We start from the raw sequence: 15755 nt of genomic DNA, 5'->3' as shown, positions 1-15755 counted from the left end.
GTTTGTGTAAATGGGTTCGTTTTAGGCCTGTTTTCCAGAGAAACTGATCATTCTTAGTTCTTTTCAAATCCCCTTACAGCTTTTCTCGGAATAATTCCCCGAGACTGCCCCAGCGAACCTCTCCCAGAACTGATGGCTATCAAGAACTGCACCAAAGACTCGGACTGTTGGCCTCGCATTTGCTGTCCGGATGGCCAACTCAGCTACTGCCGCACGCCTCTGCCGCAGTGGGAACGGACACCTCGTCTAGAACGTGAGTACTGTAAACAAATACTGGCAGACATTCCAGGATGGCCTTTCCTATTTTTAGAACACGACCATTTTCATTCGAATATCTTTGACACATAGCGTCGTCCACAAGAAAGGTCACAGTTCAAAATTGTTTATCCTCCCTCATTTAGTGTATCAGTCTTGTCTATTTTTTTAACGTAAATATGCAGTGCAAAATTGTGTAACGAAATAGTGTCATGTAACAAACTGCGTGACGACATGTTACCTAGCAACAGTACCTTGAGAGCTGCATAGCCCGGGGATCTGTATGTCACCACACGGTTGCTAGGGAACATCGTGTCACACGTTTTATTGGAAGACTAATACAAAAAATTATCCTCATGAACTTACCATTCATATTAATGAAATGGAAGGAGTAATGGAATATAAGCATTTAGGTGAATGGATGACTGAAAATAGCAATGAAAATAAATCAGTAGCTTCAATAATTCAGAAAATGGAAACTGTTTTTCAACAAATCAAAAATGTTTGTCCTGTAACAGTTAAATTTGTCATTACTTAACAGTGATCAAACCTGAATATCACCTAGACAATACTTCCGCCCATGGACTCATGATCGGAGCTCGAGGCACAATCCCTAAATTTCTTGTACAGGTATGGGATTCTCTCCGTCTCAACCGGACACGACTTCACGACATCGCTATCGCCACAATACGAGGTTCAGTAACCATACCCCGCAATCATCTATATACCATTTGAAGAACCATACACCATGCCACATTCCAAATTTATTCCTGAGCCTTGCGATGGTTATTTCTACCTGACACACTAGCAAACTCACCAGTAACTTATAAGACAAAATACTGTGTAGTCGACATTCTTTGTCCTTGTGGCAGCCTCCTCATGGGGGAAGTTGTATTCATAAAAACTTCAGAAACGGTCAATTTGCATCATAAAAATTTAAAGGAACAATTAGAGACCAAAGAAAGGAAAATCATCAGAAAAATCTTAGGACCCAGAATTAAATGAAATTCATTACCCTAAACTCAACTCGGAAATATATTTTAAAATATCTAAACTTACTGATATAATGAAAATGCGACTTCCATTTTTAAGCCATTTGGAAAGAATGAATAACAGACTTACTTATTGAAGACACAAATTTCTGCAAATCAAACATAGCCTATGAGATAAAACTGGCATAGGCAATTAGGATCACCAAATCTGCAGGAAAAAAGTGTAATCAAGAAAACTGTTCACGCAAGGGGATTTGAGAAAGATGAGAAGAAACCAACACGGTGTACCTGGTCGAAGGAACAGAAATTACAACAATCGATGAAAATGAAGAACTATTGGGCAAGGAGAAAAGCTCAACAAATGTTGATTCCGTGTGGTATTAAATGATCCATTTTGCGCAGAAGATTTTTATTTCTTCTTCTTCCTTCGTTATGCCCATTCATAGAGCGCGTTTGAACTTGATAGTTGGTTTGATGGTTTGTGCCTTCTTATCCTCCCAAAATCTCTTCATGAATGCACTGTGTTGCATCTTGCGTTCTGTCGACCACTTCCTACCAGTTGTCTTTTTTGGTTTCTCCCTAAATTTATGATTAGCTACTTTGGTTCTAAAAGCTCCACGATTTTCCATGATGTCGTCTGTAATATTTATTTCTTGGAGGTCCGCCTTAGTTTCTTCTAGCCATTTTATTTTGACCTTCTTTGAGTTGATTACTTTGAATAATCTTTCAGTTAGTCTGTCGCTGTTCATTCTGTAGATATGGCCATAGAAATTAAGGCGCCTTTTCCGTACAGCATCAGTAAACCTGTCGGTGAAGGAGTAGAGGTCCGCTGTTTTCCTCTTAATCCACATTCCATTTTCTCTCGTAGGACCATAAATTTTCCTGAGAATTTTCCGCTCCTGCTTTTCAATTTCTGTAATTTTAGAGTGACCACCTAAGCATATGGTTTCTGAGGCATATAAAGCTTCGGGCAATACAACTGTCTTGTAGTGTCGTAATTTTGCATTACGCGATATGACTCTTTTGTTGTAGTAATTCCACGTCAGTCTGTATGCCTTATGTAGTTTGGTGTTTCTTTCTACATTGGCACTACTGTCTAATCCTGATGGTAGTATAATTTCTCCAAGGTATTTGAAGGAGGGCACCTGTGAAATTGTGCCGTTTTCCATCTCTAGCGGAGTTCTTTTGCTATTTTGACGTAGATTTTCCATGTACTTGGTTTTCTCGTAGGATATCTGGAGGCCTGCCTTTGATGCTATATTGTGTAGTCTCTTTATGGCATACCTTGTTTCATCCTTGGTCTTAGTAATGATTGCGAGATCATCAGCAAATGCTAAACATTTCACATTGACCTTGCTTCTCAAATTTCCGATGTTCACACCCTTGATATCCTTTTCCCACTCTCTAATAACTTTGTCTAGAACTAAGTTAAACAGAATAGGGGAGATGCTGTCACCTTGACGAACGCCCGTACATATTTCAAAAGGCTCAGAGATTTCTCCAAGGAATTTCACTTTAGAGGTCGTACTTGTGAGGGTCTGCTGGATAAGTGCTCTGGTCTTCTTGTCCACTCTGAGTTCTTCTAGGGTATCAAATACTGCCTGTCTGTCCACAGAGTCATACGCCTTCTTAAAATCCACAAAGGTGACGATCGTGCTGGCACTTCGGCGAATCCTTAATATCGTCTTCAAGTTCCATATTTGTTCTGCACATGATCGACCTTTCCTGAAACCCGCTTGGTACTCGCCAATCAGATGATCTGTCTGTTTTTCTAACCGGTTCAAGAGAGCTTTGGAAAGGATTTTGTATGCGATTGGCAGTAGAGATATGCCTCTATAGTTGTTTGGATCTGCCTTGTCACCTTTCTTGTGCAATGGGTGTATTAATGCACACTTCCAATCCTGTGGAATCATTTCCGTTTCCCATATTTCTACTAGGATTGCATGAATTTTGCTTACAAGATCATCTCCAAGTTTACACATCTCCGCAGTGATGCCGTCCTCTCCAGGAGCTTTATTATTTTTAAGCGATCGTATAATCTCTGCTGTTTCCTGTATTGTCGGTGGCTGTGAATCGGGGTTGGGCATGGGCTTTTCAAAGTTCAGTCTTTCCTTTGGAGGATCACAATTGAGGAGGTCTCGGAAGTAGTCAGCTAGAATAGTGCAGTTCTCTTTGGTGTTCGTTTCTAATGTTCCATTTGCTCGACGGAAACATAAAGATGGTGGTTGATAGCTAGATAAATTCTCACGGAAGGTCTTGTAGAAATTCCTGGAGTTGTTTCTAAGGAAATCTTGTTCGATTTCCATGAGTCTATTTTTGTCATAGGCTCGTTTCTCCCTGCGGATTATTTTTGAGGAGATTTTCTGAACTTTTAGGAAGGTCTCCCATCTCTTAGTTGTTTGATGTCCATTCCACTGATTCCATGCTTTCATCCGTTCACCAATGGCTTTATCACAGGTCGTGTTCCACCACCTATGTTTGCGTTTCCTTGGAGGCTGCCCTAATTTCATGGCTGATGTCTGAAGTGTTTTACGAAGGCCTGGCCAGTCCTTGGGGTCCTGCTCTCGTATGTCTTGTAGAAAGGTCGTGGCGTTCTGTCGAAGACATTCTGGATCAACTCTTAGAGATCTTTTGTGTTTAGGTCTGCATCTGTTGGGTTGGAATCTCACTTTGATTTGTGTTAGGTAGTGGTCCGAGTCGACAAATCCCTTCCGTACTCTGACATTTTGGATCTCACACATATTCTTTCTGGAGATTGCGACGTGATCGATCTGGAATTCGCCCAATAACGGGTTTGGTGATTTCCACGTTTTCTTCTTATGTGGGGGTCTCGCAAAATGCGTAGACATTAGTTTTAAGACATATGTTTTACAGAAGTCTATAAGACGTTCTCCATTCTTGTTCGTTCTCCAATGTGCCGAGTGATGACCAACAATCCATCTGTGTTTCCTCTCTCTGCCAACCTGTGCATTAAAATCACCTACTAAGATTTTCACGTGGTGCTTTGGAATCTTGCTAGTGGTTTCTTCTAAGAGTTCCCAGAAGGCTTCCACTTTCTCTGGGTTTTTTTATTGTCAGTGTTTGTGGGAGCGTGGGCATTGACCAAGGAGTAAGCTTTATTGCCAGATTTCACAGTAAGTACTGAGATTCTTTCAGATGGGGATGTAAAGTCAAGTACAGAACTGATGATAGTTTTTCGTACCGCAAAAGCTGTTCCAAGTTGTGTTAAGTTCCCATGGATTCTTATGGCAGGTTTACCCTTAAATATCCTGTACTCTTCAGAGTCAAAATGGTTTTCATCCTGGTAGCGCGTTTCCTGGAGTGCTATGATTTGAATATCGAAATTATCCAGGGTGTCCGTTAGCTGTTTAAGCTTGCCTGTTTTCAGTAGGGTGTTGACATTAATTGTACCTAAGAAGGTCTTTTTCTTGGGACGAAGAGATTTTGAGAAGCTCCGACTCTTCTCTGCATGATGCTCCCGATCCCCCAGAATCCGATGATCGGGAGAAACCGGACTAGGTGTGTCCAGAGCCTGGGGTAGTTGCTGTGATAACGTGTTATCCATCATGCCAATGTTGCAAGTTGAAGATACATGCAGGGGGTGATCATACTGGTATGATCACAAGGTTACAACTCGATGGTTAAGATCGAGAGGTGCCTCTTGGTGTCTTCCGGCTAAATTATCATTTACGATTACTTAGGAGTCCGTGGTTAGAACTTCGGTTGTAAGCCGAAGAGCCAATTCTTCCGCTCTCTCAGCCGTTGGGAAATATCCTCTTCCGCCGTCGAGACCGTTGACTGCAGTCCTTTTTGCCTCAGTTGATCCGCGGGTGCTTATTTGGCTTGGCCTTATTCACACCTGTCCTGCATATCTACAGGAGCATCCCCTATCAGCCATATGGGACGCGCCGTGTCGGGGTTGAGGCCCCCCACCCCAGTGTCTTCCGAGGAGTTATGTCTAGCGCTTACTCAATTCGGTGCCAGACCCCCACGAAAGCTGGCTGGGCACGGAGAAGATTTTTATTTATTTATTGGTTATAGAATGTCCCAGTGAACTAGTGGCTCAAGGAGGGACTGCCCTTTACAACCACAGCTTGGCAGCTTTTAGTTTCAGTTAACAGATAAGGCATAGGCCTACATACATAACAAGGAATGTTTTACAAATATTGATTTATATCATATCATTATTTTACATGGAAAAAAGAAGATATTCAAAATAAACTAAACGTACGTTGAAAAATAGGTACGGTACACAGTGGTTATCGATTTATTCTCTAACATACTGTTCAAGGAAGTACCTGCATACTTCATTTGAGTTTGTCGAAGGGAAACAATAAAATTTTTATTCATCCTGCTGATATATTAACTATCTCCCGCTTGTTGTTTCTTGGTGGGTACACTGGCCAAAGTAAAATGTAGCCTAGCTATGTGGTTGTGTGATTATTAAAACTTATTCAAATATTCAAAGGATACCAATTCTCATAATTATGTAGATCTTGTGCTTTGAAGTTCGAAATGAGCTCTCCTACAACATAAAAATATTTGCCTTTTAGCGTTTAATGGGTCATCAACTATAGTAGGTTAAAGTTTAGCTCAAATGCCAGAATTTTGTCCAGAAAAGGAGCACTATAACATCTTGCAAGTTTACTAACAGGATGCCGTTCAATCAAATGTCAGCTGTTAGCACAACGATTCAACCCAGTATACTTGGGCATGGATAGTAGCCTAATCAAAAGTTAAAACTGTTTCTTTTAAAAAGGGATTGCTGGTAAAATTTTCAAATAAATCTCTAATATGAACAGTGAATCACATAATTTTTTTCCCTGTGTTATTCGACTAATGCCCTGTAGCTTACATGTTAAAGCTCACTTAATTCCTGTTTCAGCCCTCAAGAACATGGTTGCTTACCTTCAATGCACACCACCACCACCTCCACTATTTGACCTGTTCCCAAAACCATGTCGCTCTACACTCGACTGTTTCCCCAACCTATGCTGCCAGGAGAAGGATAGGAAAGTATGCAGGCCACCAAAGAAATCTATGCTAGCTCTTCTAGCAACAATCACACAGGTGAGTCACATTTCAAATTCACAAGTTTTATCAACAATCCTTAACATGTGGATATCGGTAAGGATGGGAAATATTCTCACTTGAGATGACAATGTCAGTGTGCTCCATGAAGATAGCTTTCAGAGAACTATAAGCAAGGTATCTTACACATGACAAAAGGCTGAGGAGTCACACTTTGTACAGGGTAAGATTCTCCTCTGTGGCAAAAAAAGGAAGAAATGATAAAGAAAGGAACCAAGAAACTTAGTCCAATTCACTACAGCTTTTGTACAACTGTATGCTGCCGAGACTAATTGCACATCCAGGCCTGCATCTACTGATGTTACAGCAACTATTAGTCCTTCGTAACAAAAAACACACTATTTACTCATAGACATGAGTAGTGGGAGTGTAAGACACCTTTTTGTAGGTATAATCTGCAGGCTTACTGTTGATGAGAGCACCTCGTGTAACGGGATGTTCACTAGGCTGCGTGAGAAACATTACAGCAATTGCTCAAAGTGACTTCTGCTGGCACACTGGAAACACAAGATGGTGCGTGTTCTCGAACTTTGATAAACTATCGTTAACACACAGCAGTAGTGTATGAGAGCATACTTCTAGGCTTATTATACTCTGCATCACACCCCTGTGTTTTGCCATAGAGGAGAGACTCACCCTGTATACTAGGAACGATACTCTCTTGAGCGCTAATTATGGTGGCTTTACAAGCTTGTAATCATGTTATAATTATTATGATACACAACAAAGAAAATTAAATATAACAGAAAAGTAACAGGCACTGTCTTTCAAACATTACAGGTTGCATTAAAAAAGATGATACTTGTCACTATCTTAAGACGGCTTTGTTGCTTATTAATAAACAAACCATTTTGGAATATGTGCTCAGATGGGACTAATGTAATTGGTACACACAAAATATATATATATATATATTTTTTTTGCTAGTTGCTTTACGTCGCACTGACACAGATATGTCTTATGGCGACGACAAAATATTTTCAAACTCTCAAGGCTGAATATTAATTTCAGCTGCAACTCCAGAAGTCATAGACCTTGCTTGATATGCATGGAAGATACCTCCACCAGAATGTGTTTCATCTCCATGGCAATAATACAATAATGGCTTGTGGCCTTCAAAAAGGCCTCACATGAATGTTTTGATAAGTGAAATAATGTTTCAGTCCAGTCTGATTCGTTTATAAATCTTGAGTATAGTAATATACTTCCCTACTTGCAGTGTGTCCACGATTTGTGTTCCCCTCATACTCGAACAATAGACAGAATCCTATCATATCATTACCATGCTTGTCAACAAATATGAAATAACAGACATTTGATTTTCTCCCTTATTAGTGCTTGTCTTACATTGCTAGGTCTTATAGCAACGATAGGATAGGACAAGTCTAGAAAAGGGAAGGAAACATTCTCTGTCATAATTAAGGTACAGGCCCAGAATTTGCCTGGTGTGAAAATGAGAAACCATGGAAAACCATCTTCAGGGCTACAGACAGAGGGGATTGAACACACTTTTCCCAGAATTATGTAGCCAACTCACTCTGTTTATTGCAGTGGAATATGAGAGATTAGGTTTATTATACTTTGTCACTAAGAATGCGACATATATCTTGGCCCTTTGTCAACATGATAGTCTAGCAGTTACAATTGCAGCATAACTATGCTTAGGGCATAGCTATAACAGCACTGCAGAATGGAGGTATCTCACTAGCACACTACAGCTACTCGGTAGATAAGGACAGAATTCTACAGACATTTCTCAAGATTTTATTTCCTATCCCAAGATATAGGATATAAAGCCTATGAATAACTGTCAACTATGATTGTCTGGTTATTTTGGTGGATTTAAAAAAAAGTGATAAATGATCAGTATACCACCTCAGGTATGGTTTTTTAGCTGTTTAACATTGCACTACCACACTGAAGGTTCTTGGCGATGTAAAGTTAGGAGAGGGATAGGATCGGAAAGGTAGTGGCTGTGGCCTTAATTGGTGTGAAAATGGGAAAACGCAGAAAACCATTTTCAGGGCTGCCGACGGTGGGGTTCAAACCCATTATCTCCTGGACGCAAGCTCACCCCTAACCACAAGGCCAACTCATCTGTATTTTTTTTTACATGTTAGATCTCATCCTTAAAATTAGGGATGGGAATTGAATGCTCAAGCCTTGAGAAGCACAGGAATTACTCAGGGTCTTACAAGGGAGATATGTCTCCCGCAAAGAGAAAGCATGCTTCTTACATCACATAGAGCGATAACATGTTGCAAAATTTCAATGCAACCAGACAAATCAGGAGATTTGGTCTTCTATTCACAGCGGATAATGAACATACCATCACTTCTCAAACTGTGGTTCACAAAAATTTTCCCGAATGGAAAGAAAGTTTCTTCTTGTTATATGGAGGAGACTTCAACTATGGACATGGAGATGCATGCCAGGCAACAGAAAGTTGGGTACAAAGACATTTGATGTACTATGACTCTATGCAACTTTCAACAAGTAGAATCCACAGTCTGTCAAAGAACTGGCTTATTTATGACTTGAGCTTTAAAGAGGAGGTTTGGAAGGTATTCCTGGTACAGCAAACTTTCCTAGTTCCTGATTGATCTTTGTATACTTACGTGTACAATTACGAGTTCTGTTGTCTTTCCAGGCTTGTAGACATTGAGTCTGAATTTCTGTTGCCTCCTGGTAGCAGGTAGGGCAGTCCTAAAATGTGCTGGATTGTACCTAGAATTGTATTTTAAAATACAGCATATATTTTTGTGTTAAGTTCTAAAATACAAACTTTCTCTTGGGAATGGCGAAGTTCCACTTCAGAAAGTAAACAATCACATATTTCTAAATGTAGTAACTTCAAATCTAACAAGCAATTAAAACTACAGAATGTTGTAATTCTTAGTAGCAGCAGCAATAAGAATGACATGTGGCCTCGTGCTGGTCTTTCAGGTTGGCCTTGGCATAAACACCCAGCACCCGAGCCAATGAAAGTTAAAATCCCCGACCTGACTGGAAATCAAATGCCAGGACCCTTTAAACTAAAGGCAAACATATTAGGCATTTAGTCAAACGTAATTCTCAGTGTAGTTTTAAATTAATATGTGGGGACTCTAATAACGTGAGTTTAAACCTGGATGGCACCAAGAAATGGTTGACGATTTGAGGCTGAACAAGATAGAAACATCTTTAAACAAAAAGTCAAAGATTGCAGGGTACCTGATGATGAGGTCAAACCAGTGAAACGACCTCCCTGGTCAGAGGACAGAAGAAATGCTCACATTAAGAGAATGAAAGACATGTGGACAAAGATTCATAAACATGGTTGAAAACCTAAATGAACGTGGTCCAGCCAGGCCACAAACGATAGGAAAATGTGCTATTTGTATTATTAACCTATTTAATTTTTTATGTTATGTTTTAAATGTAACCAACTTGCATAGTTTCAACATTTTAAGGGTTGCTGCATCATTTTTTGGAGGAAAATCAAACCTGAGGCACTCTGATCTGAACGCCATAACAATGACCGTCCAGCCAGGGAGCCAGGGTTTTGGATCAATTAATGGCTGTTAAATTTATACTATATTACATACATTAATACAGAGTTAATTCGATTAAGATCATTGTGAAAGGGGTTCACTAAATAAAAATTCTTGGGAACCACAGGCTTAGACGTATGAGCAAGTGGAAAGAAAGTTGAGATTTACTCCACTCAACTCCTGGGGCAGACTGCAGGATCTCATTTCATTTGAGCCCAAGCATTCGATTTATGGAAGATTGTAAAGATCCACGCCCTTCTGTTCAAAATTTAAAAAATTAAATAGCCATAAGCTTATGTTAGAAATATGGAAAGCCGTAGGGGTTAGGAGCATTTCACAGCAGTTCCAGAAAACTAGGAGCAATTAAACATTTATTGTTCACAACTTATTTGAGGTGGACATCTTAGCTGAATTACACTGTATAATTTGTGAATAACTGTAGATAAGGTGTACACCTATCCGGATACGAGAGGCGTGCATTATTCGAACTTGAGACGGATAAAGGTGTGCTTTGCTGCAAATGCAACCACCATTAAACATGAGTGGAATGTGTAATCTAAAATGCCCGAGTTTGCTCTAATTCTTTTGACAGCGATCAGCAACGCTCTCGAGATTGATTCTCCTGTGATACGAGCTGTACGACGTTCCAGTAACTACGAGTGTAAGCTGGATAATATATCATCAGCAGTTCTCATGTGGAAACGTGTGTGCCGATACATTTTGTCAAAAGCCTAGGAAAGCACTGCATATTGACCTACGAGCTCCTTAATATCATTATCGAAAAAGAAAACAGAATGTCAGCTTCTTAAACGGTACACAAGTTATTTCAGGTGCACATCTTAGCTGAATAACCCATATAATTTGTTGATAACTGTATATAGGATGTACACCTACCTGAATATCTCGCAATTGTTGTCAATAGGGTAGATTCTTGTGATGCAGACCAGGCCGCCGGAGGTGTTCTGTGACGATTCCCCTGCATTGATATTATGTGAAAAGTTCCGAATCATCCCAGAAGTATTTCACTTTTGAATAAACAATATAGCGGACTGTGTTATGTGACATCTCTTCAAAATAACTGACATCTACGACTTACATTGCGTTTCAGACATTGTCTTAAAGTTGTCGCGTACTATCAGACAATTACACCGTCATATACCGAAGTACCTAATTATGACGCAAATACTGTATAACATTGTAAGGAATTATTTCCTTCGTCACCAAAATATCGGTAAACACAAGCAGTGGTCATTTGATATTGAATGTGGGGTCTGATAACTATGTACACCTACCTGTCTACTGAATTGGAGCAAACTCGGGCATTTTAGATTACATGTCCCACTCATGCATAATGGTTGCTGCATATGCAGCAAGTCGCATATTGCCCCGTCTCGGGTTCGAATAACGCACGCCTCTAATATCCAGATAGGTGTACTTACAGTAGCAGTCAGTTTCTGTACTTAACCCACTCATCGCTGCATACAATGCCAGAATGCATATCCTTTATAATTATGTTATACTGCATCAAAATAGACCTCGGTAGAAATGAACGCCCTAGTCGCTTGTTGACACGTATTTACAGAATGTTGAAGGCCCGTGGTTGTCTATTCACAGACTCGGCACAAACAACATTCACTTCCGTTTACATGCAGACCTACGACACGCTGCTTGCCATACAATGCTAGGGCAACGCTCTCGAGATCTCTTGAAATTTCTCGCGAGAAATAGTGCCTGCGCTTCTCGAGCCCCCGTCTCAAACTGCCCATCACTACTTCTTGTTGGTAGAATTCGGATCCCTTTTGCACTCTGTTTGTAATATCCTTTCTGACCAAATTATCACTGGAGATTACACTTCCAAGGTAAGGAAAACTATCCACACAATCTAGCTGATGGGCTCCTACTTTTACACTTATGCTGGATGCCCTTCTCTGTTGACTGCCATCACCACTGTCTTGGTCTTGCTGATGTTGAGGTTATATTCCTGGAACTGGGATTTCCATACATTAAGTCTGGTCTGTACTTCCTCTTGTTTCACCCCGAATCATGATATCAGAAAAGGCCACTGCATTCAGTTCACGTTGACGTTCTTCATTATATTGTCCATAACAGTAATGAACAGAAGTGGGGACAGTGCACTTCCTTGCTGAACTCCACTCTTGGTCTCAAACCATGATGATCGACCTTTCCCAATTGGTACACAGCTAGTACAGTCTCTGGACATCTGAATTTTCCTTACCAGTCCTTCAGGCATTCCCAGATCATATCTCTTACGCTATCATAGGCCTTTTCTATATCCAGGAATACAATGACCAGATTCTTGCCTTTCTCCCAATAGTTTTCCATCAGCATGCGGCTGCTAAAAATTAGATTCATTGTTGATCTGTTACTTCTGAATCCATATTGTTCCTCCTCTAACAGGAGTATGCTGGTTTTTTAAAAATGATGGACATATGTGACAGGTTTTCCTCTTTTCAAGTTTTTTTTCCCCTGGTCTTCCAGTGGTGTTTACAGAATACATGATATTCCAGTTCTTTCCATTGGAATTCTTTGATTTGAGAGTCTCGTTCCCATATGCCGTGCCAGCAGAGCTGTTAATGATCTCGAGTTCAGTTTTGTAATTTCCAAACTTTCGGGTTAAAAAGGAATAAGGTATATGCATTACATGCACCATATTCAAATATCTTGCCATGGGCCATCTTCTTGTTCTCCATCTTTATGAAAAACTTACATTTTTTATCCACACTGTCAATACCTCCCTTTGTTGTGCCGTGCATACTGATCATTTCCTTCTTTCCTATTAGTGAACTAAATACACTTATTGTGGTGCATAGTCTATAACAAAATGATGGCTCGATTCTTTTTCAGAACAAATGACAGAAGGGTTAGCCTATTTGTAAATCCGTAGAGATGAACCAACTTATCTTTGCTTTGACGGCAAAAACCCTGTTAGGTATCTCGTTTTTTTCATAGTTCCCAGGAAAGTGAGGTTCAAAGAATTTAGCTTCTCAGCAAGTTTAAGACGTAAACCAGTTATCAAAAGTAATATTTCAGTTCGTCCCTTGGATTGGTTTTGACAAAGAACAGCTTGTGTGGGCTTGCCTAGTTTTCTTTCTTCATCTGAGTCATATTCCACCTGTGTCCCTGCCAGAGTACAGGTACCCATTGTAGAAGTAATCTTTCTGTGCATCGGTCATGCACACAAGTTTATATTTGTCTGGTTTGTTTGGCAAGACATTTTCATTGCGCAGCGTCCAGGAAAAGCAATGTATTTCATCTATGCTAACATTAGCTCCCAGCGAGTATGATGATGCTTATTGTTTAAAGGGGCCGAACATCTAGGTCATCGGCCCCTATTGGTACGAAATGTATTGACAATTTATAAGTTCAAAATCATCCGCTGACCAAAATAAAAAACACAATGAAGAATGGATTGATATGAATTTAAAATAATCAGTGGATCCGACCCAGAAACTCAAACAATAGTATTACTGACCAAGGGACTGTTTCTAAAGCACATCCTGAATCGATGATTCTTATCTAAAGGGGTCCAATAACCAGGTCAATGGCCCCTCATAATAATACTTTTCGCTAGTAAAGTAGAACCATGGTATTTATAAAGTAATTTTTTAATCAAAAGTAGCACTCACAGTGTTCCACACATTATGGTACTACTAACAAGTACTGCATTTTGCACAGCTAACAAAGACCTATGGTGTTTCTCACATAATGGCACCACAAACATGCAATGCACACCCATGGTGTTCCTCACCTAGGTGTAATAATCACAGGCAATGTAGACCCACGGAGTCGCTGATATAGTGGTACTAATCACAGGCAACGCCCAGACCCGTCATGTTTCTCACAATGATACTAATCACAGGTACTGGAAAACCCATACAGACTCACCTGTAGCTACTAATCACAAACTTGTGTACCTAACATAGTGGTACTACTCGCAAGTAAAGGCGACAAATGGTGCTCCCAGCGTGATGGTACTAATCACAAGTAGTTTCATGGTTCTAATACAATCATCCCTTGGTCGCCCTTTTTAGTTGCCTCTAATGACAGGCAGGGGATACCGTGTGTGTATTCTTCGTCTGCGTCCCCCACCCACAGGAGCTCCAGCGAGTATGCTTTCTGTGAATTTTCTATCAGCGATCCTAGAAGTTCAGACACTGCTGCTGTGGTGTCTTGTATCCCATCTTCAGGAATGTCAAATCATAGTGTTCGGAGAAGATTAAGAAACAATTTTCCAGACATGGGGCAGAAAATTTCTCTGCCAGTTCCATCCGTAGCAAACATTGCAGAAATATCTTCATTGTTTGATCTGAAGGAAGCAGTGTAGGGAAGTAATCCTACAAAAGCTTCAATTTCTATATTATCAGTGTCCTGAATTTCATGACTGTCGATGCGTATGTACCTTCTCTCTCGCATTCCGCATTTTGACATTAGTCCATTGAACTATAAGTTGCACCAAATATAAAATTCCACGCACTTCTACTGTCTATTTGATTGCCAATTCTTGTTCGAGCACGTAACACAGGTAACCATATTAAGTTGTGACTCGGAATGCACACATTTCTAGTACTGTTCTGTGGATATTTTACCTTCACTACCAGTGCCACCTTCTTCCAAGCCAGTGCTATGATCACTTTCAATAGCAAAGTCACTGTCCACATCATTTCCATAATGATATTTGCTTTACGTCCCACTAACTACTTTTCGATTTTCGGAGACGCCGAGGTGTCGGAATTCAGTCCCGCAGGAGTTCTTTCACGTGCCAGTAAATCTACTGACACGAGGCTGATGTATTTGAGCACCTTCAAATACCACCGGACTGAGCCAGGATCGAACCTGCCAAGTTGGGGTCAGAAGGCCAGCGCCTCAACCATCTGAGCCACTCAGCCCAGCCCCATCACTTTCATCAATCACTGAATTTTGTATCTAATCACCGTGTTACCTGATCTTCGAAAACAGGACCTTCAGGCCTTATAGCTCGAGATGGACCAGCGTGGTCCACTAGTGTTCAATTACGAACAAAATTTTTTTAAAAAGCTATGAGTTCACTTCCTACAATCTAAGAAACCACATATTAAAATCATGCACAATTGGTGACATGGTGTCTGCAAAGCCGTCTGGAAACTTGTCTACACACTGAGAAGAGAAAGATAATACTGAGGGCAAAGCTCTGATGATGAAACAGTTGTGACAGAGGATAAGAAGGTATTGCAAACAAAAAAATCTCAGTTTTGGTTGCGTGCTTAGGGGTGTACATGTATTTCCTTCAAGGAGTCAGACACCACATCACCAGTTGAGAGTTAACATCTCCATCCGACGGATGAATCACCATCAACGGTTTGGAATTTCATCCAGGTTTTTGGCACGCAATCTAGTGATTAGAAATTGTATACCGCCACCTCCCCTACCCTGCCGGACTGGAACTGGCTAACTAGGATGTCGAGACCGCTTAGACTTCAATGCCTTAAAGATCATGACCATCAGGAGAGCTCATACATAGGTACAGTTCCATAATGTTCAATGAAATACTGCAAAATAATAATTCTGAGTTAAAAGATCAACAATGTTGATAGGAACAGAAAGAAATATCCGTGTCATTAATTATAAAGAAACTCTTACTTTATTTTTTTTCGTTAAGTGTGGCTTACCCCCACGCCTTTACAATATCCAGCACTTTATTAGAGCTTTTATAACATTCATGAAAGAAAAATGATCTGGCGGATCACTGAAGATACGCCTTAAAAGTAATTTTCTCCAACAGACAGGAAGAACATAACCCATCTATTGATCATCTGATCTTAATTTTAAAAGACATTTCTAACAATTTGTTCTTTTTTCCATTTCAGAGGATAGGATCAGGATGACA

The 15755-nt window shown here is 40.2% G+C and overlaps 1 protein-coding gene across 1 annotated transcript in view; it reads left to right on the top strand.

Annotated features, from left to right (window-relative positions):
- The window catches only part of LOC136884141 (uncharacterized), a 43980-nt gene extending 28227 nt beyond the window's left edge, over window positions 1-15753 (top strand). The window contains exons 3-5 of the mRNA XM_067156181.2: window positions 80-253; window positions 6133-6317; window positions 15736-15753. Coding sequence (XP_067012282.2) covers window positions 80-253; window positions 6133-6317; window positions 15736-15753 — 377 coding nt within the window. The remainder of the gene's footprint in view (window positions 1-79; window positions 254-6132; window positions 6318-15735) is intronic.
- Window positions 15754-15755: the final 2 nt, after the last annotated feature.

Source organism: Anabrus simplex, chromosome 12 (genome assembly GCF_040414725.1).
Source record: "Anabrus simplex isolate iqAnaSimp1 chromosome 12, ASM4041472v1, whole genome shotgun sequence".
NCBI lineage: Eukaryota > Metazoa > Arthropoda > Insecta > Orthoptera > Tettigoniidae > Anabrus > Anabrus simplex.
Note: the sequence above shows the minus strand (reverse complement) of the source record. Positions and strands in the feature narration are given on the sequence as shown.